General features: G+C 39.3%; 1 protein-coding gene across 6 annotated transcripts in view; it reads left to right on the forward strand.

Moving 5' to 3' along the window:
- Positions 1-25,612, forward strand: part of MPP7 (MAGUK p55 scaffold protein 7) — a 148,477-nt gene that overhangs the window by 69,136 nt on the left and 53,729 nt on the right. For 5 of the 6 annotated variants that reach the window (XM_084511462.1, XM_084511461.1, XM_084511463.1 and 2 more), the window contains 2 exons: positions 13,183-13,260; positions 17,792-17,872. The exons of the other annotated variant lie outside the window; for it this stretch is intronic. In XM_084511462.1, the coding sequence (XP_084367588.1) occupies positions 13,183-13,260; positions 17,792-17,872 (159 nt within the window). The remainder of the gene's footprint in view (positions 1-13,182; positions 13,261-17,791; positions 17,873-25,612) is intronic. 6 annotated transcript variants of the gene reach the window in all.

A 25,612-nucleotide genomic window follows, 5' to 3' on the forward strand; every position in this document is an offset into this window, starting at 1 on the left:
AAAAGCACAAGCCTGTGCCAAGGTTTTGTAGTCTGCACACAGAGAATCCTGTTTGTCTGCTTTCTTTAAGTAATATTCAGTCGGCGTTTCTGTAAAACCTTAGATATACAGACAGTGGAGTAAAAAAATCTGTCAGACAATGAGAAGAGCAGTTTAGCTTTCATTCATGTTAGAAATCTGTTCATTTGCTAAGCATGGTTAAGAAAGTTTTCCTTTAGGTTCATATTGTTAAAAGAACAGTGGGGATTGCTTGCTTTTGGAAAAATGGCTGGAAATTAGCTTCTGTGTAATGATGCAAAAGTAACTACCTCAGTTCAAATTTGTGATGAATGCTTGAAAAAGTAGCATTGGGAGAATTGAAGATTACAAAAACAAATTGTTTACAAGTAAAATGTACTTTGGGGCAAATGAGAACCTCTTAGTGTTTGTATAACCTTCTTGATTTCTGAAGGAAAGGACAAGGCGTATATGAAGAGAAATATTCTATCTAGGCACGTACTTCTTTTGGTTTTAGCATCTGACTGAAATCCTGAACTTCTCTTTCAAGTCCACTAGCAGTGATTGTGAGACTACCTGCTCTTCTTGTGCAGTACTTCTCCCCATTCTTAGCAGTCTTTCATCAACAATTCTCAGCCTTCAGTTTAATCTCTCTTTAAAGCTTCTTCATCTGCAATTATTTGACAAAGCAGGACCATACAGTCGTTCATTTAAAACGCTTCGTGGTAGCTTCTTTATTTGAAAATGTCTGTTTCTTTTGATTTTTTTTCTTTTGTTTTAAGCACTGTCTCCACATTCTTGGCATGTTACCTCTTCTGTCCTCGCTCTGACTCTGGGAGTAATTTAACAAGAATTGGTATTAACATTGGCTCAGGACGTATAGTAAATTTCTGTTCAAATTCACTTGATGTCTCTTTGCTAATTAACATACCAACATAAAGCAGTGGGAAATAATGGAATATTGTTTTTATTTTCTTTCAATTTGCTGAATTAGATAATCAAATTTGATGGCATATCATGAAATGTTCAGGATTGCAGTTTTCCTAAATGTCTTTCAGAAGTAAGATGACAGTTGTTGCTGGTATGTTTTGTGCTTAGAAGGACTTCAGCTCCTGATAGCATACAAAAGACAGTCAGTTAGCTGTCGATGTCATCTTTCTGTTCTTTACTTTCTAGCTGCATCCAGTGTGTTTCGTTCCCTTCTCAGTTCATGTTAAGTAGTATAATTATTTCTCTTTTTTAAAAGGTTTTTGCTTTGAAATATGCAAATCTGATATTCAAATTCAAGAACGATTATGTTATTCTGTAGTAAAGAAAGCAGACTACAGAAAAGAAAAAAAAATCCTTCTCTCAAATTTATTAAGATCTAGAATTGTAAAGTACCATAGCAAAAGTTTTGCCCTTTGGGCTATATAAGAATGGTAATACTGTTCTGTGAACAGTATTGAGAACAGTATCACAGAACTGGTAATAAGTTCTGTGATAATACTATACTTGAGCCATTAAAAAAAGTTTGTGATAAGTCTTAAAAAAAAAAGAGAGGAAAAAAACAAAACAAAACAAAACATGTTTTTTAAAATCTGTCAGATACTAAGACTTGACTTCATTTCTGATGTTTTAGATCAATTCTTTCTATTATTTCTTACACATAATAATTCTAATTAATTAGGTATACGTCATGCAAGTCTTTGTTAGTCAACTGATACCTAAAAAAGAAGTTAACAAGACTATTTAAGTGTGAAAAAAATAGAAGATTTTTTTTTTTAAAGAGAGGAAAAAAGTTGATTGTTATAATATGGGATTGAAATATTGTAGACGTATGTATATATATTCTGATCAGTCTAAGTTCAGTGTCTTGAATAAGATAAGGTTTTCCTCAACTTTTGTATTTAGAATTACTGTAGAAACATCAGCTCTTTGATTGTTGCAGCAGGGGTTATTCCATGTGTGTTTAATTACTTTCAGTGCAATTTTACTGAGTATTGTTTCTCATAACTGAAGGGCTTCAGTGTGAGTTGCAATCTTTCTTGCTTGCATGAAGTAAAATTGTATCTAAAAATTAACTTAGAAGGATATGTTTTTTATATGACAGTTAGGTCAGGAAAATGCTGTAGCTTGTTACACTATTCATCTCACTGTCAGAAGTTGGAAGGTGAAAAGAAAAACAAGGTTATCAATTATTATCTTTTTCGCATTAGAAGTCATTTTAGAACATCTAAGAACATTTTGTGTCCATGATTAGTCATAGAATTATAGAATATCCCACAAGGGACCCACAAGGATCATCGAGCCCAGCTCCTGGCTCCACACAGGACCACCCCAAAACCAGCCCCTCTGTCTGAGAGCGTTGTCCAAACACTTCTTGAGCTCCAGCAGCTCGGTGCCGTGACCACTGCCCTGGGCAGCCTGTCCCAGTGCCCAACCACCCTCTGGGTGCAGAACCTTTCCCTAACCCCCATCCTGACCCTCCCCCGTCCCAGCTCCATGCAGCTCCTTCGGGTCCTGTCACTGTCCCCAGAGAGCAGAGCTCAGCGCCTGCCCCTCTGCTCCCCTCGTGAGGGAGCTGCAGGCCGCCATGAGGCCTCCCCTCAGCCTGCTCTGCTCGGGGCTGAGGAAACCGAGGCCGAGGAAACCGAGGCCCCTCACATGTCTTCCCCTCTAGCTCCTTTGCCATCTTTGTAGCCCTCCCGTGGAGGCTCTCTGCCAGCTTTATGCCCTCCCTGGTGCACCCCAGGGCACACGGCTGGCACAGCCCCCAGGCCCCTTTCCGCGGGGCTGCTCTCCAGGCTCTCGCCCCCAGCCTGTGCGTACAGCCGGGGTTGCCCCTTGCCAGGTGCAGAATCCGGCACTCGCTCTTGTTAAATTTCATGAGGCTGGAGATCGCCCAGCCCTCTAATCTGTCAAGATCTCTCTGCAAGGCCTCTCTACCCTCAAGGGAGTTGAAAGCTCCACCTAAGTCCTTGTCTTCCCTTTAATGAGGAAATCGATGCTTAGTTTCTTTATCAGTGTGCTCTGAAATCTTTGGAGAAAAAATGGTGTCATAATCGTGACTCTTATTACCACTGTAAATTGCAGTCTTTGTATGACTTTGAGAGTTCTGTTATGTAGGTGATCAATTTGCGATGTCTGTAGTGCTGCACGCAAGTATTTCCTTGGGTCACCAGTACAGCATAAATGCAGATCTTTATGCAAAGAGAGAGGAAATTTGCTTTTGGTCAAAGATATGGTCTGTTGTTCTGTGAATGATGAATCCTTACCATTGTCTTCATGAAAGGAAGAGTTAGATATAAAAACACTGATGTTAACCAACCCCAAAATCTGTTTCTTTTCAATCTGAAGCTTTCATTCAAAAAGTAGTGTTTATTGAAGTAGTACTACTTAAATAAAAGTGTTTTATTAATTGGAGAGTGGGCAAAGAGTGCCACTGATGGACATTATATATAGGCAGAAGGGTGAAGAGACATAAAGTGGAAAGGGCCGTTTATGAGTTGGAGGCCTAACCAAGTTCAGTATTGCTTTTCTGAAGCTTTTCCTGAAACTTACACCAAATTTCATGTGGTTTTATAGGGCAGTGTGTGCTTTTCAGAAAAGAATCGGTATACTTTTAACATATTCAAATGGGGACTTGCTGAGCTTATTTTTCAGATTTATGAAGGGTAGTGCATTAAAATTGTAGGGTTTTTTCAACATCCATTTGAACATCTGTTTGAAGGCTGCTTGTTTCAAAGAATAAAAAGTTCGATGTTCTTGTTTGTTCTCTTTTTTTAATGATAAAAATAAATTTCTGTTTGAGAACTTCATGTCCTTAGTTCACACAAGAGAGTTGCTTCATTCCAATTTGGAATTGTTCTGATGCTCCTTCCTTTAGAAACAGGGTTAAAAGTGCAGAAAAACAATTTTGGAAATACTGTATACGGTAGCCATGTAAGCTGTTTGGCTCTAAAGGGGCAGGAAAATTTATTTTGGAGCAAGCGCAACTTGTTTGGCTTTGGTCTGAACTTCCTCTGTCTATCTAGGGACCCTCTTCCTATAAGCAAAGTCATCAAAACCTTTTCTTATTACTGAAAAAAAAAAGCGTGTTTGAATGAAGTCTGTGAAATCTCATATAATAGCAGCTTTATTTTATTGTATAAGGAACAATGAATTCAAAGTGAAAAGTGTTTCTTACAGAAAAATAAACATTTTAAGAAACTCTGCAAGGAATAAGTGGGGTTGTAGCCAGTATTTAATCTGTTCTGCTTGACATTGCAAAAATAAAATAGCTAATGTATTAGTTTTATTAACACATGCTTTCATATTCATTCAGACCAGAATTTTCCTATTCTTTAGTTCTTTATCTTTTTTTTTTTTTTTTTTTTTTTTTTTGTGATATGGGATATACGAGACAAACTTTAGAGGTATTAAAATATATGTGTGTGTGTGTATGCAAAACACTAGCTTTTGAAAATCAAGGAAGGAAAAGGGCAGCACTCCACAAGATACCCTATGAAGGGGTTAAAGTCACAAAGATGTTACAGTACTCCTTTTGTAAATGCCAATGAATAATGAAATGAAAATTGCATATAATTACCATTTTTATCTTTATCCTTATAGTAGTTTTAGCATCCTACTTGAATTACAGTGATCAGCCTTATGAAAACTAGATGACATACTCATGATTATCAATAGTTAAGAAAAAAAGCTACTAACTGGTCTTGGGTGGGTTGCAAACTGTATGTGAAGCAGCAGCATGAAAGGTAGATGCCGCATAGGGAAGTAGAAATAGGAGACATAAGAATTATTCCTTTTTCTCTATTCAAGATCAGGTATGGCCAGTAATTAAGTAGAATATAGAAATTTCAGAAGAGAATAGTTGAAATGATCACTGGTCTGCAACCAGGTATGAACCCCTAGGGGAGACTGAAAGAGTTTAGGTCTAGCTTAGAAATGACTGGAAATGTATCTACATTTTTCTGTTGAAGACAAAGAGGTTTGATTTTTTTTGATCAAAAAGACAAAGCAGATAATTTGTTCTCCCGGACAAAGTGAAAAGTTTAGAAATCAATTTACAGCAAAATAAAAAGAAGCTAGACATTAGGAAAATGTTTCTAATCATAAGTGCAGTTAAGATCTTTCAGAGCGGGCATTGCTAGCAAACATTAAGCAGTTAAGTACAATTGATTTTTCTTCAAGTAGTTGGGTGAACTTTTATGACCCCTCGAAGCTCCCTGTGGCCCTGCTTTGTATTAGAGAACATGCTCTGTAGGATGGAGAGAATACCGATCCTTACCGAACATCTAGGTCCTGCTGTATGTCTCACTGCATGAATGAACTGCACAGCACTCTGTTTATAGGGTGTGTGACTATAGTTTTATATACACCTCAACCTGCCCACATGTTTTTTCTCCAATTAAAATTGTCTTGATTAGGAACAGCACTAAAAAAAGGAAGGAAACTATTACAGGCAGTACTCCCGTGAATTAACAGGAGCTTCAGCACAGCGTACCAAGATGTAGACATCAACCTGTCCGATGCAAGGCTGCTGCTCCTGTGCCTGTAGGATAACCAGAAGGGGTGGGAGCCAGGTTTAGGGGCACTCCCCTGCAGGAGCTAGACCCAAATACTTGCCTCTTGAGCAATAATTTGATTGTGCATATTACAGTGACTCGTGCTCAGATGCCCTGGCTGTTCTGTGTGGGGTACTTGCTCTGCTCACACCCCTGAGGGGCTGCCACAAAGGACTGCTGGCAGAATACAGTTTCTCTTACTGGAAGTGCTTTGTATTGCTAGAAATCTACAGAACTTACCTTTGGTTACCTAGCTGTGGGCAAAGAAAGAGTTGGGTGAGGTGTTGCCACTGTGTATATGGCCTCTGTCACCTTCTGAAATTGTTCTGTTCAATTTCTGGATGTGCATATAGAGAGGTTACATTAGTCAAATTTCCATATTAAACTAAAGTTTAGGATACATCTGTTCATTTCTTCCTGATTAATGTGTCTGCACTTCATCAGCTACCCCAACATGTTCCATAGCACCCAAACAAATGTAAATTTGTGGCACGCTGTTTTCAAGGTACTTACTTGGTCTTGCTTTTAACCACACACTAAGTAAGGAAATGCTACCTTGCCATTCACAAATAGAGAATAGACAGACTGACATTCTTTCAGGAATGTGGTAGTGAAGAGGAATTTGGTTGCTCACCACCTTATAACAGTCTCATACCCCAGACTTTGACTTTAAAAGGACTACATCTGGACTAAATACTACTGATGAATTTATGTGTCACTGATCCCACACCTAACTGTGTTCACACCTTTTCTTTCTTGTCTGTTCTTGTCTCTTCTCAAAATGGCCAATATAAACAACCTCACCACTTCTCCCTTTCAGATTTTTTTTTTCTGCATTTAATCCATACTGACAGGCGTACAGTTGCTTGCTTACAGTGTGCTTTCCAGACTGGGAAAACAACAATAGCTGTTGTTCTGAAGTGTTCCCAATGAATGTCTCTTAATGTTGATAGCTCTTAATCTCATGGCTTGTGAGCAAAGGAGGTGGTGTACTGCATAAGGGATGTATTTAATAATTTACTTTTGTGTTCCTTTGGTGACACTAGAATGAGAACACATTTTTTTCCTTCTGAAATTAAGAGTATTATGAGGCATAGATACGCAGGCATACCCTCTGTTCTTGAAGGACATGCTTGTTGAAAATGTCAATAGCTAGGTATTGAGCGATAATGAAGTACTTTTTCTTACAAAAAGAAATGTGATAGGAGAAGGTGCATGCAGAAATGTACACAGTTCAGTACGCAGGGAGTGTGCATTAGGCACAGAGAAGCACAAGCAGGATCACTGGGATCATCAGCTGCTGACTTCAGGTCTGTCTTGGTTTCCTCAACACAGCAAAAGTAGAATAGATGTTTTTCTATTTTAAAATAAAAGAGATGTGTGCTTACAGGCCTGAGATTTTCATCAGGAGATTTCTTTAAGACAAACGAAATCTGTCAGTGCCTTTGTGGCCTTGTCAGACTGGTCTCAGAACAGGTCACTCAGCACATGTAGTATTTCAACTGCTTCCCCTGCGAGACTGTCTCAGGTAAACCTCTGAGTGCCACTGCTCTTGCTGCTTCTTTCCAAGGCCTTGCATTTTCGTTGTCACGATCATCTTCCTGAGATGCCACCTGCTCTTCAAGGTCAATCAGGGTTGAAGGACAGACAAATGAGGCACGGCGTAAATTGATTCATGAGGAAGAGAGATTCTTTTCAGGTCGCCTAGGCTGGCCGGCCAGTCTGTCACAGATGGTGCCTCAATGTCTGTCCAGTCCCTTTTTGCCAGTGTTGACATACAACATCGGTGTGCTCCGTACAAACTTCCCCACACAGACCACGTGCACTGGACTTTATGTGCACATCCACAGTCTTTGGATGGCTGGTTGTTGTCCAGGCTGCTGCAGATCACCTCTACCACAGCCAATTCCTTCAGCTATGGGATACCTCCCTCAGTTGTGCTCTGCCTGCCTTGGCCGTTTCCAAAATCTTCCTCAAGGGGATACCTTGTGTGACAGAAGCCACCTCCAGAAGCAGCAGATTTGTTGCCCTTTTTCTGATCCCTGTGTTGATCCCCTGCTCCCTAGCAAGGATGCCAGCTGTTGGGCTTCCTGGCTCTCTATATCCTGCTGACCCCAGTATCCCAGCACCAGGGAAAGCAGGTGATAATTTGCGTGCCTGGATGGCAGGTGTCATCTTTCTGCATCTTGCAGCTTGCTCAGGGATAGGGACCAGGTGGTTTCTGTCTCGTTTATGATTTCTGTCTCTCCCCGCTCCTGCTCTTGTGGCTGTTTAGCTGCAGAACAGGCTGCCTCTAATGATACTTCTTCCAGTTCCCTTGTAGGAAAAGTTTGTTCCTTCCTCACTGACCTAGCTGACCTCTGCTTCCATAGGTTCTTCCTGACCACAGGAGTCGGTTGTTGGGCATCTGATGTAGCCACAACGCCCATTTGTGTGTCTTCAGATCCAGAGACCTTCTCACCCCCTTGAGGGTGCTGCCGAATCACACTCGGTAGTGCTTGGTAGGCGTAGGCCGGGCCCCAGCACAAGGAGTGCTAAATTACACTAAAATAAACTAAAGTTCAAGGTACTAAATAGCTGTTGTAATAAAACAGAAAATATCTACCCTGGAGGAGGCGTAGGAGGTGTCGTCCTTCTTTTCCTCCACAAATTGGCTTTCAGAGAAGTGGAAGAAAGTGTAATTGATAATTGGCTCCACTAGAAGGTTCCTGAAGAGCTGGGATGGCAGCAATGTGGGACCCAAATACTAGCTTAGGCTCAAGGCCTGTGCCTTTATCATAGTTCTCCCAGAGAAAACATAATGAAGTGCTAAATGGCACAGCAAACTGCGAAAGTAAGAACAAAGAAAACCACAAACCCTCCCCACTGCCTTTAAAAAGCCTTCAAATGTGGTGTACAGCAAGAGAGGAAGCCCGGAGGAGGAAGGACAGACAGGGGAGACGAGGAGGGGGCATCGCCCTCCATGCCATTGAGCAGCTGCCAGGCGTGAGGATGGAGGAGGAGCTGGCAGAGAGCTTCTGGGTCAGGATTATACGGAGGGTAAGGACATTATAGTGTGCTACAGGCTACCTGGTTAGGAAGACCAAGCAGATGAGACCCTCTGTAGACAGATAGAAGCAGCCTCACATTCACAAGCCCTGGTCCTCATGGGGGCTTTAGCTGGGAGCTGGACAGAAGCCTCTGATGTGATGCGCTCTGTTTTCCAGAATTGCTCTCTGCCTTTGAATGCTGGTCAGTCCGAACTTCTCACAAAATCATCTTCGCTTGTTCTGAGTTGTGTCATTGCTGCAAAAAAAGCTGTTATCCAGAGGTGTTGGCGTGTCTGTAAATAACTGGTGGCACAACTGTGTGCTTGGAAGAACATTCTCACAAATGTTTCTTGTCTTTTATGTGCTAGTATGGTTCACTGGTGTTGATACAGTGTTTTTTGGGTTATAAGTATTTGTGTATATATTCTTACACACATATTCTTACACCAGTTGTTCTGTTAAAAAGACTAAGTTTGTCTCCCGTTAAATCTTTGGCATCTTATTATTTGCCTTAAACCTTTGTTTTGGATTTGGGTCCTTTCTGCAACTTTCTTCCTCGTGTTCTCACCACCACCAATGTTCTTCCTGTGCACTCTTTCAAACAAGGGCTACCTGCAGGCTCTGAAGCTTGCTTTAGCAGACTGGGTCTCATCTATGAAGAGGCTTTCAGGGTTCCAGCTTTACACTTAAACATCAGAAGAACTTGAAACAGATGTAGTGTATTTTCTATTTTTTCAAGCATGATACAAGCTTAGACTCCCCATAGATTTCTTCTAGAGAGATGGCAATAGCATTAAAATCCCAGGCCATGTACTATGGCCACAGAATACAAGATACACTTGTCTTTCATATTAAATAAAATTCTTTAAAATGAAGCTCAACTAAATGGTTGCGAATATGAAATGGTTTATCTTACATAGTAAATGCTCTCTCTTCTACCATATCGAGTCCACTCCCACTTCTCTCAAAGTGTTTCAGGATTATTTCAATCCCTACTACTGTTTAATTTCATTGAGTGAGATTTCCAAAGGGGCAAAGGACCTGCACTGTCCTTTTCTGCTTTTCAACTGGGTTTGCAGAGCTTGAACCACCAAAAAGCTTTCATCAATGCTGTCACTAAATCTACAGATTTAAAAATTAAATTCTAATTATGTAAGAATTGAATGTTGGAAATATAATGTTGCGGATATATTAGCATGATTTAAAAATTTCATATTTGGGAAAATAATTAGCTGAAAGGTAGTACGTGGAGAAGTTGCCACAAATTTCAGCAGTGCACATCGCAGTTTTTCTGAAGGTGGTAGTCATAAATGCAGTCATCCATCACCCCGAAGTCTGGGAAATTCGGAATCTACCAGGTGAGTTTGCAAGTGTGCCCTGCCATCCTTGAGAGATAACAGAGTTGAAAGGCAAGTGCTGCACCCATCTTCAAATAAAGGCCAAAAATACAACGCGGGGAACTACAGCTCCGTCAGCCTTACTGCGATCTGTGGGAAAATCCTGGAGCAGCTCATCTTGGCACGCATTTCTGGACACCTGGAGAGAAGAAGCTTCCTGAAAACATATTTTTGCCTCGCTGAAACTTTTGCTTTGTCAGTTGAATTGCACCAAATCTCCTGTCTGACTGCATTCAGGAAGCTATTATGTATAAGTGCTGCATATATTATAAATGCATTGGTTATCCAGAAGTCAGAGGTAGGCGGTATCTAAGGGAGAGCAGTAGGAAGTAGCATTTTAATGTTATGATGGTAATTTTATACTGATCTGAAAGGTAATCCTTGTATTGTGCGCTGATTGCAGCTTTGTGCACAGACCAGAGGGTTTTTTGGTTTGTTGTTGTTTCAGATTTGCTTATGCAACTCCTTCAAGTTACAAAGAGGTGAAAGACGGATTTTGCCTCACAAAGATCTGCTAAAAAAACACACTAAGATTAATTTAGCAAACAAAGCAAAATACTACCCATTAAATCACGTCAGATGTTTTTAGAAAAAGACACCACCTGTACTCCAGCTTGGATGGCAGTGTGCTGAGTTTGCCATGTCTTTTTCCATAGAACATGTAACTGAGGCGGTCCCAGGGTCAGTACAGTAAACTGGTAACGGATAAACTGATAAAACTTCCACTCTGATGTAGCAAAGCCTACTATGCAGAACCGTTTCGTAATTACAGCGAGATTTTCCTGCTTCCTTGATTAGCTTCTGTTGCTTGCACCAGATTTCGTTAGGCAGTTACTCTCCGCAACTCCACCGTAATCAATTAAAATCATAATGATTTCCTTCATGCTTAGCTGGGTTCTGATATCCACTGTTAGAAAACGAAAAATTGGTTTCCAACCTTTTGCTGGTTATTGGCAGAACCAATAACTTGTTGAAGTTGCATGGGACATCCTCTTAAAACCCTATTTTTTCTTGCATATATTTACAATTTTTGTTCCAAGAAAGGTTGTGCAAGAAAGCCATGACATCTTTTTCAATTTCACTGGTAAAGACACTTTCAGGTTGTCCAGGGTAAGAACAGCTCCAGTGGAAGCAGCTCCTCGATTTTCTTTGAGCAAGTAGAAGGTAGCAGAGGTGACTGCTTTTAACCTCGGAGCTGACGGAAGCTCAGCCTGGATAAAATCAAGATGTTGGCTGAAGCAATCAAAAAATGATGGATATGAGACTTTTTGATTTATTATGCCTTTTAGTTACTCAAGTTCACAGTCTAAGTAAATCACAAATTTCTACTAAACTCAGGGAGCTGCAGCTCCTTGTTTTGTTTAGTTTCTGTGCTTTGTAAGCTGGAAATATGAAGTTTTCCAGCCACTTGTACTTTATGTCACATCCAATATGGATTACCCTTACTTCTCAGAGTAAACAATGTCTACATCAGCTATGTAAAATTCAGACTCTCGTTCCAGAGAAAACAGTGCTTTGCGCTGATTTTCTAGCTGAAGCACTAATCCTGGTCAGAAGGGATCCTTTTACAATAGCAACTCAGCGACTGTTTTGTCTTCGTGCTTCACCTTGGCATTTCAGAGCTTCAGCCTCCTGTGGCAGCCCACTTGGAGAACCCGTCTGACCCGGGTTATGGAAATAACGAAGGAATCAACCACGACTTAGATCTTGTTATGGCACATGGCGTCAACGCAGTGTCAGATGGCCTTCGCTTCAAGGGACCTTTCGTCCTGTAGTCTGTAGGAACAGGCGTGTGACGGGCTGCTCCGAAGCCCCGCAGGAAGCAATAAAACCCGCGAGCATCATTTGTGTAGCATGAGCTTGTCGTGGGTGTAGGTAGGAGTTCGGATTGAATCCCAAAGAAGGGGCTGGGGAGAGGAGCAAGGGGGTCCTGGGGAGTGAGAAGAGCGGGGATGCCGGGAGGAAAAGCAAGTGTGAGAGGAGGGGAGGCTGGAGGAAGCAGTGCAACATGGACACAACCCAGTTGATGCCAAACGCTGCTGGTGTGCAGCGAGGACTGCTTGGGCTGCTCTTTCTTTACAGCTCTCCTGGCTGCCCAGCCACTGAGCCGTTCCTCTGCCAGTGGCACGCTAGGAAGGGATAAGGTATCGTTGGGGCTCCCATACCCTTAGGACACGAGGGGCTCCCCAGCCGAGCTCCTTGCCAGACCTCCTATTCCTCGCCTTGCCAAGCACAGAGGTTGTGTCTGCAACTCCTCCAACCATCTGGAGCCCATGCCTCCTTCAGGAGGCAGCAGCACCCTAAGGGTGAGGTGTGTTCGCATCAGCTCAGACTGCTGTCCTCTTTTTTTCTTTTTTATTACTTGAATTCGTATTTGTGTATCTGTCTATCTCGAGGAAAGTTGTGTAAATGAAATTGAATGTTGAATATGTTACTTTATGCCATTCTGAAACAACTTGTAAGAAACTTTCTAGAAGCTTTAAAATATTTTGGCTCGTTTAAGCTTTCACACTGGAAAAAAACTAAATTTTGAAATGCTTGACTTGTGGAGGAGGGAAGAGGCTGTATATTTAAATGATGGTATATCCTTTCCCCTTTTGAAAGAAGCAAAGCACGCTGCATTTTTAATGTTGATGACTCCTCATTAAAAACTTTAAATGCTCCTAAATGACTTCAGCTTGCTGAAGGACTGCCTTTTTCTTTCAGATGTGTTAGAATTCATATTAGCACTACTTTGCCCTTGTTTCTGAATTATTTTAATGACGGCAGCCGCTCCACCAAGCTGTCTGTCAAGATGTGGGTGGCAGGCTATTATTTCACTTCATAAATCATAATTTACAGGGTTTTTTATATCCATCTTGGGGATAAACACTTTATGCTTTGTGTTTTCAGCAGCAATATAAAATGTAATTGATACTTAAAGCAATATGTTAGAAATATGGACATAGAAAGCTGGGAGAGAAAAATCACAAATGTTTAGTTTTTCTGTGGGTTGGTCTACATACTGAGCATTTTTTCCATCTGATTTCATATTCTTAGCACTTCAACAGAGGATGATGATGAATTACATGTACATGATTGCTGCCTGTAGGTTACTATAAGGATGTTTCTCTAGTTACAGACACTCAACAGATCAGTTAGCTCGACGGGGGTATTTTGTAATGGTTCTCATGCTGCTAAATAAACTTATCGTTTTGTGCTATTGTCTTCTAGATCCATGAAAAACTGCATTATTATGAAAAACAGAACCCTGTGCCCATACTCCACAGTGCAGCAGCCTTGGCAGATGATGTAAGTGTCCCCTGCTGAGATCACTGGTACCAAGTCTCCCAAAAAACTGTCTGCAAGCAGAACTCCTCATAGTGCAAACATATGAATGTAATCCTCTGAGCTGAAATCATAAGAAGCTGCAAATGTTTCCAAAGGTGCTGTCATCACTGGGCTTGTTGCTGATATTACTTTGATTTTTATTCACTTGCCTGTTATAAAAACATTGCATCTTAGATAGCCTCTTGTTCTGCTTTGGTAACTACGTAATAGAAATTACAGGTTGGAATTCTACGGGGAGGGAAAAAGCTGTCAGCTATTAGTGTTGTGAGAAAGTCACAGACAAGAGGAATGCTTTGGAAAAATAAAGACAAATGAGATAGCAGCACTGCTGACAGAACATGAAAAATGACAGATAATACTACAGAAATGAGGCATATGAAATGCCTAGGAAGAAGGCTTGTTAAAAAATAAAACAAAACACACACACAAAAACTATTTAAGAAAAAGTACAGTAGTGATTTATGGATATTGGAGCTTTCCAAATTACCTTTATAACCAAAAAATAAATTGTAAAAGTGGTCGGCATTGATGGAGTAGTTAATTTCCTGTTACTATAATTTTTATTTAAAAAAAAAAAAAAATCCAACCTGCCATTTCTTTCTATTTGGTTAATTCTACGATTCAGATGAATTGTGCACACACCTGTATAAACTATGACTGAACTTGAGGTAGGCCAGGACAGAGAAATGTTTAATAAACTGTGGTTTAGGTGAAATCCAGAAATCTTTGTTGCACCTGATGATTTCAGGTTGTTTTTTGAAAAAGGTAATGTGTGTTAGGATCTGTTTCAAATAAAGCGTGTTGGAAACTTCAGGTATGGTATAGATGTTTTACAATCTCAACTATCTTTTGCTATAATTGATAGCGTTCGATTTTGAAATTAGACTAATTGTTAATGTTGTGATTAGAGAATGATAACATTTTAAAGAAAAACTAAATTAAACATTTGAAGTCTAGAAAAAGGGATATAATGTAATTTAATCACTTTTCAGTAGGAGGAGAGCTATATCCTATAGCATGCTAGGTATAATAATGCATTAGCTTTGACATCAGGCATATATTAGGAATATTTTTTTAACTGTCAAGTAGCTTTGAATAATGTTGATAGTAATTTTGAAAATTAGAAAGCTGCTTGAAATTCTCTTCATTAAGTTCCTGATGACATATTAATAATCCTTGTTAACATTTCTGTTACGGATCTCAGGGCTAAAATTCTTAATAAGAATCGTTTCTTATTTTTGGATGCAGATCCTAGTTCTTGATATTTGCAGAAATGCTGAGCAACCTCATTCTTTGTTCAGCTCCATTTAAATTGTACAGTGTTGGAAATCCCCAAATTGAAGTAGTCTGTCACTCTTCAGTTAAGAAGGGTCAGGGTTTTTTCTACCCTGTGAATGTATTTTTATGTATATATGGTAGTATTTTTAGAATGTACACGTGTCAGGACACGAATATCTCTAGACATCTGCCAATTTTTTTTGAAGCACAGCTGCTTTTTAATGATTCTTTTGCAGGCACTTCATTTTTTCTTAGGTGCAGTTGAGCAGCTGGTTTTAGGGGCACCATCCCACAGACCAGGGATGTCCTCTAGCAGCTGAAGTCAGGCTAGTGTTTTGCAGGATTTGGAATATTTTAGTAGTTATCAGCAAACTTTGAGGAATTTAATTTACATACAGTGTGTTTTGTAACTCCAAAACCCGTGGAGTTTTAGGATTAAAGCGTTGTTCATTTTTTGGCACATTCCTCTGACTAATTGTCAGCTTCAGGGATAGAAGAGCATGTTGATATTGACACGCTTTTTTTTTTTAATAGGCTTTAAATAAATGTTTTTTCCTAGTGATAGTAGCTGTTCTATAGTTAAACAAAGAAGGAGATACTCTTATTACCAAACATGTATTTCCTGTTTGATTTAAAATCTAAATTTGAGGTGTTGCAAACGTAACTAAAATGTTTAAGGACTGTGTTTTTATTCTTCCCTTTGGTATTGATTTTTGAATCAATTTCAGAGATAACAAGCTTCTTTTCTAAACATTTTCCTAGCTGCCATCCCTTCTCACTCCTCACCACCAGTGACTCTTTGACTGATTTTTCCATCAGAGATTCTGTTTGAGTTTTATTTTGGAGCAGCAGCGTCTGGACTCTTGATTCCATGCAAATCAATTAAACATTGCTGGAGCTCTGGGTATAGACCGTACATCAGGCCTCTGGTACTGGCAAAATAAGTCAGAACTTTCTCAAGAAACTTTAAACTCTCAGGTCCTGGTGTTCTCTGTATCTCCAACCTCACTCTAAATCTGTGTCTCTCCACTGTTTTGGCTTTTCCTTTCCAGGAGAAAAGTCAGAGCTTTTCATAAAGATCTTATTAAAATGTTATGATTCCTTCCACGGAGAATATTGGAAGAGTTTCTCTGACAGCTCTTCCTGCAGCCTTTGTCATATGAGGTGATTAGCATGGTATCAGTGTAGCCAAAATATTCCATATAGCTTGTACAGCTCCTAGCAGCTCTCACAGATCTCTGCATGTCAACAACAACAAATAAAAAGCCAGACCTGGACTGCCAGAATCCCAGTAAGCAGCTCTGGTGATACCTGTCTGCAGATCTGGAAACACAGCTCTGTCTTCGTGCTTCTCTGGACAGCACAGGGTATTATTACACAGAGCCTTTAAGGTTCTTATGGGAATATTTGGAAAACTCTTGTAAATGATGCGAGTGCAAACAATTTTTTATTTTTTTCATCTCTGAACAAGTTTTTTTTTTTAAATTATGATGAGATTCAAACATCTGTTAAAGCAATAACAAAATATTCTTTGCCTTCCTCATTGTTCTAAACATTATGTACCTGCATTTATGTTTGTACCACCAAAGCAAATGCCAGCTCTGCTGAATTAACAGCTGCCTGTACACATTTCATCCGAGAGAGAAGTGCTGAAGCAGTCATTCTTATTGAGTGATTGCTACTCTTCATCAATACAACACAAATGAATAGATTTTGTTCTGCAATGAGTAGTACAAGCTAAAGAATGAAAAGAGAACAAAGGGGAACCTGTGTCATTGAACTGCTGTCATTCCTAGCACAGGTTATTTTCATCTTTGCAGACCTTTGGTGAGCTTTTTCATAGAACATGCAGACTAAATTGCAGGCAGATTACCTCAATACTTGGCTTAGAAATATGAAAATATTTCATTCTGACCTTTCCTACAGTGATTGTTTCTTAATCTTTCTGTATTAATGCACAGATATTGTTAAGATTAACTTTGATGTATTTGATGAACCTTTTTTTGTCCAAGAATAAAGGCTACAGGAGTGTAGGTGATCAATTCTTCTTTCAGTTCTGGTAGTTCTGTGTTAATATGAAGGTGAAAAAAGAAGCATTCAAGCTATGTTCGATGTTGTCTCTAACTGTTTCTAGGCTTGTCTGTTACATATAATTATGCTCAATGTACTTCTATACAAGTTTATTTTGAAAATTTATATAACTGCAAGTAAGACTTTAAAATTAGCCTAGATGAATAAAATTACTTGCTGCAAATAACCAATCTTTCTTTGAGACGTTTTTATGATAGTGATTTAGTGCAAAGAAAATAAGCGATTATCTGAAATCACGTTTTGGATTATGAGCCGTGTACTTCAGAATTTTAAACCAAAGTTCAGTGCTGTGAAATATGTTTTAGTTTTTCCTCCTTTTGGAAAAATAGTTAACGTCTGAAATCCTGTAGTAAAATATGCCTCCTGAGTCCAAATTAGTTGAGAATGTCGTGATAAGAAAAACTAAAGACGTGAGCCAAATAGCCATGGGATTAAATGTTAGACTGCTGCTCTATTGTTCACCAAACCACAATTTTGTAATATAACCAAGCATAAATTACCGATCTTGTTGTTAGGACAGAGTTTGTGCATTTTAGGGGCTTGAATTGCTGATGACCTGTTACAAACTGTATTATGATTAACCTGCTTCACGTTTAACAAGCTGCTTCCAGTGTATGTGTAAACATAATAAAAGGTTCAGATTGCTTGCACTGTAGGGGCACTTTGCTTTCTTATCCTGCTCCTAAACAGCACAGCTACTGTGGGTTTTTGGAAGCAGTGTGGATTTCACCACCTCATTCGAAACAGTTTTTTATAGACAGTGTCAAAGTTTGATCCAGTCATTTTTACAAGCAGTCCTTTGTCTGCACGCGAAGGGCCATTCACTTAAATGAAGTGCTGGGATTTGCCCTCATTGCTATAAATCAGAATGTGATCTGGCTGCACCGGTGCCAGAAATGATTACTTGTGTTAAACTGAGCCGAAAGGCCTGGCTTAAATCTGGTCCGCTGAGGGCCAGAAAGAGAAGCACGGTGATTGATGGTGTTTTTCTTCATGCTGGCTTCTGTTTGAACACACTGGAAAGTAATAACCTTGAACAAGATAGATTCGAGGTTGTCACTGATGCACTGGGTAAAACAATGCTTTCCTAATGGTCTCTGTGTCAATTCAATCTCCCCCACAGCTGGCTGAGGAGCTGCAGAGCAAGCCGCTGAACAGCGAGATCAGAGAACTGCTGAAACTGCTGTCAAAGCCCAATCTCAAGGTGAGGATGTGTTGCACCTGCAGAGAGCTGACTGCATGGGTGTGTGCAGCTGCTTTCTAGGGCTGCCTGGGTTTCTGTCTGCTGTAACAAATCCATGCGTTTCCAAGAAATGGACACAGTGTTAATAGGAAATACCTTTCCTGAAGAAACACCCTTAATGTTGCCTATGGATTATGATGCTGTTACTGATGTTTATAAAAGGAAATCAGTGGAAAGCCATTTTTTATTTGCAACACGTATTCCAAAAAGGAGAATCTTGATTTTTCTTTTTTAGCTAATTTTTATTGCATGCGTTGCATACATTTATGTAAAAAGTGCATTTGCTACAAGATCATCAGTCATGTCATTGATTTAACTACATGGTGCGTAAATGCTGTGACCTGGTACTTAAAAAGAAAGTCCCTGACGTATGTTATTTTCAAAAAATTACAATCTTGAGAACTTTCAGCCAAAATCTGTGGTGCAACTGTCAGTAGACTATAGAACCGTAGAATCACTCAGGTTGGAAGGGACCCTGGGAGGTTGTCAAGTCTAGTCCAGCAGTCTGCTCAAAGCAGGGTCAACGCTGAGTTCAGAGCAGGTTGCTCCAGGCTTTGTCCCACCACGTCTTGGAAATGCCTGGGAGCAGACATTCCACAGCCTCTCTGTGCAGCCTGTTCCAAGGCCTAATTATCCTCATAGTAAAAATTGTTTCCTCGTAGCCAGTCAGAGCCTCCCCTGTGTACTGTTGTTAATGCACACTATCACGTTATTTTTCCACTGTGAAGAGAACAAAGAATTCCGTGCTCTAGGTGCGTTTTGCAATGCTAATTAAATGAAGCAGTTGATGAGTTTAGAGGGAAAACTGTGGAAAGGAGCGCTTTGTAAGGCACAGTTGCTTCTTTATATTCCCTGTAAAACACTGATGTCAAAACCTGACATTCTGGTATCTTTAAAGGGCTACAAAATTTTAAACCAAAGATCAATTGTATCTCCTTCTTAAAAGATTTTTGCGCAGTTGGTTGTTCCCTAGTTTGCAAAGTGACAAGCCAGTTTTTCTCCGAAGGGGTAAGCAGTGGCAATGGCTTACTACAAGAGAAAAAGTCGGTGCATTAAATTGCAGGGATTGTAAGTGTCCCTGCAGGTATTTCCTTAGTGACTGCTCACGCGTGTCACACTTCTGAAGCTTTAGTGTAGTGAGTCTGAAGACAGCTAATTTGCTGCTACTGCGTTTCTCCCTCTCCTTCTCCCTTTCTCTCTCTTTTTCAGTCTCCCTCTCTCCCCCCCTTGCTGTCTCGCCCCCCTCACTCTCATTTGAGCTCTCTTGTTTCCTCACCGCTTTGCTGTCTCTTTGTATCTCTCTCAATCTCGCTGTTACATTTGAGTTATTAAATGCAATATGATAATCTTAGTGGGATTTTAGGAGAAGTTTCTTATCCTCGCTATAGTTAATGTGCTTGAACAGGTGCAGTAACCTAGCGAATGTGTTTCTTGGCTACAGGAGGAGGAGCTGGCCAGCTGTAGGGTACCCAGCCCTTTGCATGGTCAGCCTGGCTCAGCCAGCACAAGACACAGGTTTCCCGGTCCTGCATGGCTTGCAAGTGTTTGTGCATCTTAGGGGAAAGAGCTGACAGTATGCCTGAGACTTCTCCCATCCATTATTTTTCCATCCACCATCTCCTGGCAAGCATTACGGGGTGAACATCACTGCCCTCTTCATCACGTTGTGCACATACAAGTATGGATGGAGTCACAGGCTTTAGGTTTAGATGCTTTCCCCTGCTCTCTCTTGGGCAGAAAGGGAAATGAACAAAGGAGCTGGGACTCAGTTTTTCCAGTTGCTCGTGTGAGATTCTGTTGAGGTTGCTCAGTCGTATCTGAGCTTATGCGGTACATTGCAGAAGATATTCTAGCCCTTCACACCAGGCTGATGCCTGGAGAGGGTTTGTTTCTTCCCATCTAGATTCCTGGGGCAAAACGATGTCTAGAACAACTCTTTTCCACACATCTGAAATCACTTGGGATAACTGATGCATGTTTTCCAGTGATGCTGGGTAGGCTTTATCTGAAAAATTGTATGGCTTAATTTGGGATTGACTTAAGCTGGCTGTGTTTTACTCTGCAGGGGAAACTTTCCTCTCCTGACCTGGCTTGTAACTCCAGTGCTAGCTGGAGCCAGCAGGAGCGCTTCCACTTTCTTCCAGCTCTGTTGTAACACGTTCATGGCATGGTGTGGAACGGCTAGGATTAGTTCACTACACTACATCACTGCTTCTAGACGTTTGGCTGTGCAAAGGGACAGGTCCAGAAAGGTGACTGGAACTGCACAGGTTTGGTTAACATGCAGAAAAAGACTGGGAGAGGTTTCCAGCAACTGTATGATTTAGATTAATATTTACATATTCTCTTTTTGGGTTACAATATTGTTTTGTTGAATATATTTCTGAGTGTTTGCATCTGATTTGTAAAGTTTTTATTGTATGCATAAAGTTCTTATTGTTTCGTGGTTTTCATCCAGAGCAAAATGTTTTAAATAAGAAAATAACTTTTCTGAGACATTTACATTTATCAGACCTGAGATTTTCAAAATGTCCTAAAAGTTATTCCAAAGTTTTTTTTTGAATCCATTTTCTTTTGGGAAAAACAAACAAGCAAACAAACAAATTGCGTATTGCTGGTCTTTTAAAAACTGGATGCGATGTCCAGCTACACTGCGTGCTTTTTCTTGTGACATCCTTTACCACGATTATATGAACTAACAGTGGTTGTGTTTTATCTCACCTGATTAAAACAGAACACTGGATGTAGAGCAGAGCACTTAGCTCCGGGAAGAAGTCAAGTGGATTTGTTTATCTGCGTGTAAGATACTGCATTTGTGTTGGAGATCTAAAATACAATTGCAGAGTGCTGTGGACGCAGGCCAGCAATGTCTGGTGTTTTTAAATTCCAGTGGGCAGTAAAGACTTGTAGTTTACATTCAGTAGGCATGCTTTACCTAACAACAAGTAGAACAGTATTTCCATACCTTAGACCTTGAATTGAGTTGAATGCAATGTTTCATTTTTAACCAGTCCAGAAAATCTCTCATTCTCATTATCTCTTGTTCAGAAATCATAAATGCAGCAATGCATATCTTCTGCCCTTGTGTGTCCTAACCCCAAATGTGCAATCAAACCAGTTGAGGAAGGTAACTGGTAATAAATGTGTGTGTATGCAGCTATAACAGGTCTACTGAGCTGCTTACCAGGCAGTGTAAAAGCAGCACTCACAGACCCTTGGTGTGTTTCAGTGCTGTGTGCTCGGCCGTTCAGCAGCCTCTGCATTCCTCCTCTCTTCCTTGGGTCCCACAAGGCAGCCGAGGCCTTGAAGCACCCGTGGCTGCAGTACAAAGCTTCCTGAGCACACACCCTGCCTCCTGGCCTTTATTCTGACTGTGTTAGGGCTTCTTTTCATCCTTTCCATTTGTTCAACACCAGAGCTGGTGCTTTAGATTAATTGCATATTAGTCTGTGTGGTGCTATGCCAAACAGCTACCCACCACTTTCATTATAAACACGGGGGAGGAGGGTGTGTTTGTTATAAGCTCCAGGGAACGGGACTGTGTTACTCTCTGTAAGCCTCTATTCTGTATAAATTAGGGTGATGAGCTGCGTTTGAAGGTGGTAATTCCTGCTTCTGGCTGGAAGTGGAATACTGCAACCTGCTCCTGGCTTTCTTCTCTGTTCCTGGAATGACTTTTAAGACTTCCATAATTCCTGACGTGTAACTATGAATTAGATTATTTTTCATCCTCCTTCAAGCTTACCTTGCTTATTTTATGAAGGAAGCATTTAAAAGATGGTTTGTATTTTCAAGATTTCTGTTTTACGTTCCAGTTTTGTTAGTTTTGTTGACGGACAGGGATTTACATCGAAGTTATATGATTGTATGCATGGTTGAATAAAGCACCGTGAGGAACTTGGGTATCATACTGTTTTCCATGTAAGGAACAAGTGTCCCTTAGCATGCTGTTCTAACAACAACATTAAAGTTACTCATTGTGAGCTGTAAGTACGTCGCACATGAAGTTTGACATAACCCTAAACACATCTCTTAAAGGACGCTTCATTTTCTTTTTTCTATATTTTCTACAACAGAAAAACTAGAATATATTATGAGGATATACATGAGAAAATGATCTTTCTGATTTAAGGGAAGATGCTCCTATGTGTTCTTTTATAAAATAAGAATAATAGGATAAAGAGGTAAATATTCTTGGCTTTAATAGTTTATAATTTGAAGAGATTGAAGGAATGTATGTGATAGGAAACAGAATGGATGTCAAGAAGGGAGCTGTACATAGTTGTGAAAATTATGGCAGAAAGTTTAAAAATGATAATATATCAAGTAGCTACCAGTGCAATTGAGAAAGATGTGTTAATAGAGTCATTTGGCTTTTTATGAAGCATTGCTGTTGTCTGAGAACACTCATTTTGGAGGAAAAATTAGGTGAGATAAGTAGATACAGAATATTTTATTTTTCATGGTTATGCAATTGAATACATTGGAATGAAAATATTGGAATATATATAGGATTAAAGGGCTTGGAATATATGAATTGGATGACTGAGATTCAAGATACTAACACAAGGTATATTCTAAAAGGGAATTTAATTCTGGACTTTAATGGGCTTGTCACAGTCAAGTTAGCAAAATGATTTTATATGTTAGTGGGAGCAGATGGGAACAGAAGTGGGCAGTGGAGTTGCCTGTCGGTCACGTGGCAGAACCACAGTGACAGATACTGTAAGAAAGCAGATGTAGTAAATATGAAAGATGATCAAACTAAGAGTGAGTGAGTTCAGGAGGTATTAGAAAAGAGATACAATTAATAGAAGAGAACAAGAGCCAGGTAGACTGGTGGAAGAGACTAGGAAGATAAAGGTTTTTCAATGAGCACTTGGCAGGCATGGCATGCAGTATTCTGCTAGGACAGATACTTGTTTTCTTGAACTTACAGCTGGCTGAATTAACCTATGCTTTAATTTATTTATTCATTAACAGTAAAATTAAACTTTTTTTTTAACGAGTAATGGTAGGATTTTGACTCAGTATAATTTTTAACCAAAGGTGAGTTTAAAATATGGATGTTTGGTGTCCTTCTGTCATTTAAACATGACTACATGTTCTGGACTCTGGAAAGAGGAGTTGAGGTGAGTGTGTTGAGCGTTGACTTGCTGTTGAGAACTGCCCCGCTATTTTGTATGCAACTATTTTGTATGTACACTTTGGGAAACCTGAACAAAATTCTTAAGATTGTATTTCTCAGTGTAAGGTAGTTCCTAAGGTCTTCTCTTCAGATATCAAGGAAATGTCATCATGACTTAGACCTTCACTGTGCCTACTGTTCTAACCTATTATGTAGAGAATATCAACAATATTTTTCTTTAAGTATTTCTCTTGTAAATATTTGCTTCTTTTTTCAGTATACATTCTGCAGCTTTTAATGACATACTAAAACAGAAATAAACCTAGACCAGTATTATTTACCAACAAAATTTTCTGTGCTTTTTAGAAGGAAGTAGGCAAAATGTGTGTGCACCTTTTTTTTTTTTTCTCTCCAGAAAAATCTCTACAATTTTTAGAAGATACATTCAAATACTAATTTGAACAAGGAAGGTGAATTTGCACAGGTACTTGTAAAGCTAGTACTTCCTCTGTTGAGAGCTGATCTTGCATCAGTGGGGATACAGGGGGAGAAAATCCCTTAATAAGTATTTGCAGTTGAACTGAATAAAGAATAATTTAGAAAGTTGCAGTATTCCTAGATTTCTGATATATTTACAGGGTATTTTTCATCAGTGTAGATGTTTGTCTTGTTCTTTGCTCCAAAATCTTTAAGGTGGCTTTTTTGTGTTAGTGCCCTTTATACACAGAAATCAATATCCTACTAAGTAGGAAACAAAATGCAGCATTGGTTTAATTTGCATATTCCATGTAGTATTTTAACGCTTTCAAATTCTCTTCCACTTTTAATTTAAAGGCTTTCATGAGTAGTAGCTCTCAATTCATTTTCTAACTAACTGGAAAAAGACGTGTTCTTTTTGGAACAGTGCCATAGCACAAGAGCATAATTGCTATTTATTTTTTTTAAATTACATGAAACCTGAAAAAGCAAAGCAATCAACTATAGGAGTGAACTTTTTAGGAACTTTTTTCTTGTGGTTGTAAACTAAAAGACTGTAAGAAGAAGGGATGGACCATCTTTTAGTCCATGGAACAATTTTATCCCAATTATACTCAGTTTGACCCAGACTCAGGATAGATCTTTCATATCTCACTTGCTCTTAACTTTTTGTTTATAAAGGCAGTTACATTCCTAATCATTACATATTAAAATGAGAAATTTATCATTTGAAGTCCCTGCTATGGTAAATTTAGTGTGTTTTAAGTTCGTATAAAATATGCCCTTTGTGGTCACTGGTATGCTAAGCAGAACAATAATTATTTTAAAAGCCTTTGCCACGGTGCTAAAACTGTTTTGAAGGATGTTTATACCGCTTGTGACCTGGAGGAAATTAAACTTTTTTAACCTCCAAAGAATGCCAGTGGTGGTTCTGCCTATTTCAGCAGAGTTTATCTTCTGTTTATGTGCACTGAAAGGATTGCCAGCTGCTAGTTTGAAACATGAAGCAGGTACATAAACAGGGACACAAGGCACGACTGTGAATCACTTCAATGCATCATGGTACAAGAGAATGTAAATTATTTGGAACACTTCGGGAGCCGTACCTGTAGCTGTGCATGGAACAAGCCGTGGACATTCTTTAAGTATTTTTCTTGGCTTCTCTTTTATTACTGTAGAATGAATAGAATTTTGGAAGTATTCTCAAGATAACTTTCAGAGTAAAGGGAAAACCACTCTTGTATGACTGGGAATGTTTTCAGATTAATTTATCCATGGACAACTTCAATATGTTGTTCAGAGAAAATACAGATTCTTTACACTAAGTTGTTTTCAATTTTTTTTAAATTGCCTTGAAATGATGAAGATACATATGCCAGAAAACTGTATATAGGATTTACACTTGCTGTTTTATTTGCAATTTATTTGAAATGTATTTGAATTCCAATTTCATGAAGCATAAACAATTTGTGTTTGTAAACATTTTCATCTAATACGTTCCTCCTTGGCTTTCCTTCAGAATATAAGCAGGAGTTAAACAAAACTAAAGCTGCAGACGGTGAAACCAGGGCAGTTTGTGTTCTTCACATAACTGTTCCCCATATTTGTTTAGGTTTCTTAAAGAAAAAAAAAAAAGAAAAGTGCTTCTTATAGCTTGAAGCATACTTTTCTCGTTGTCTTATCCTTTTCTGTTTTTTCTTATATTTTCTGAGAAGTTTGTAAAACTCTAGCCTTTATTTGATAAACGGCTGATACCATCACCTGTGCCATCTGAGGCTTACTGGATTTGGAGCGTCCTAATAGACTGCTCAGATCAAAGTGCTACTTGTTCTGTTAAAAAAATAAACATTGTAAGCCTTTATCAGCAGAGCTTTATAAAGCTGCCCTACAGTTACTGGCAAAAATTGACAATATAATTTACTATGCAGGAAGCAGCACGCATTTTTCTACAAGAACTTTTAACATACAAAGTACTCAAAGAAAATATTGGGCTATAATAATATAAACCAAAAACTGCTTTTTCTTTGAAAATTTTATGAAACATTTCTTGTAACATGTAATTAAAAAAAATCTTAATGTAAACCTTGTCCTCTTTC

This window comes from Aythya ferina (genome assembly GCF_964211825.1).
Source record: "Aythya ferina genome assembly, chromosome: 2".
Taxonomy (NCBI): Eukaryota; Metazoa; Chordata; class Aves; order Anseriformes; family Anatidae; genus Aythya; species Aythya ferina.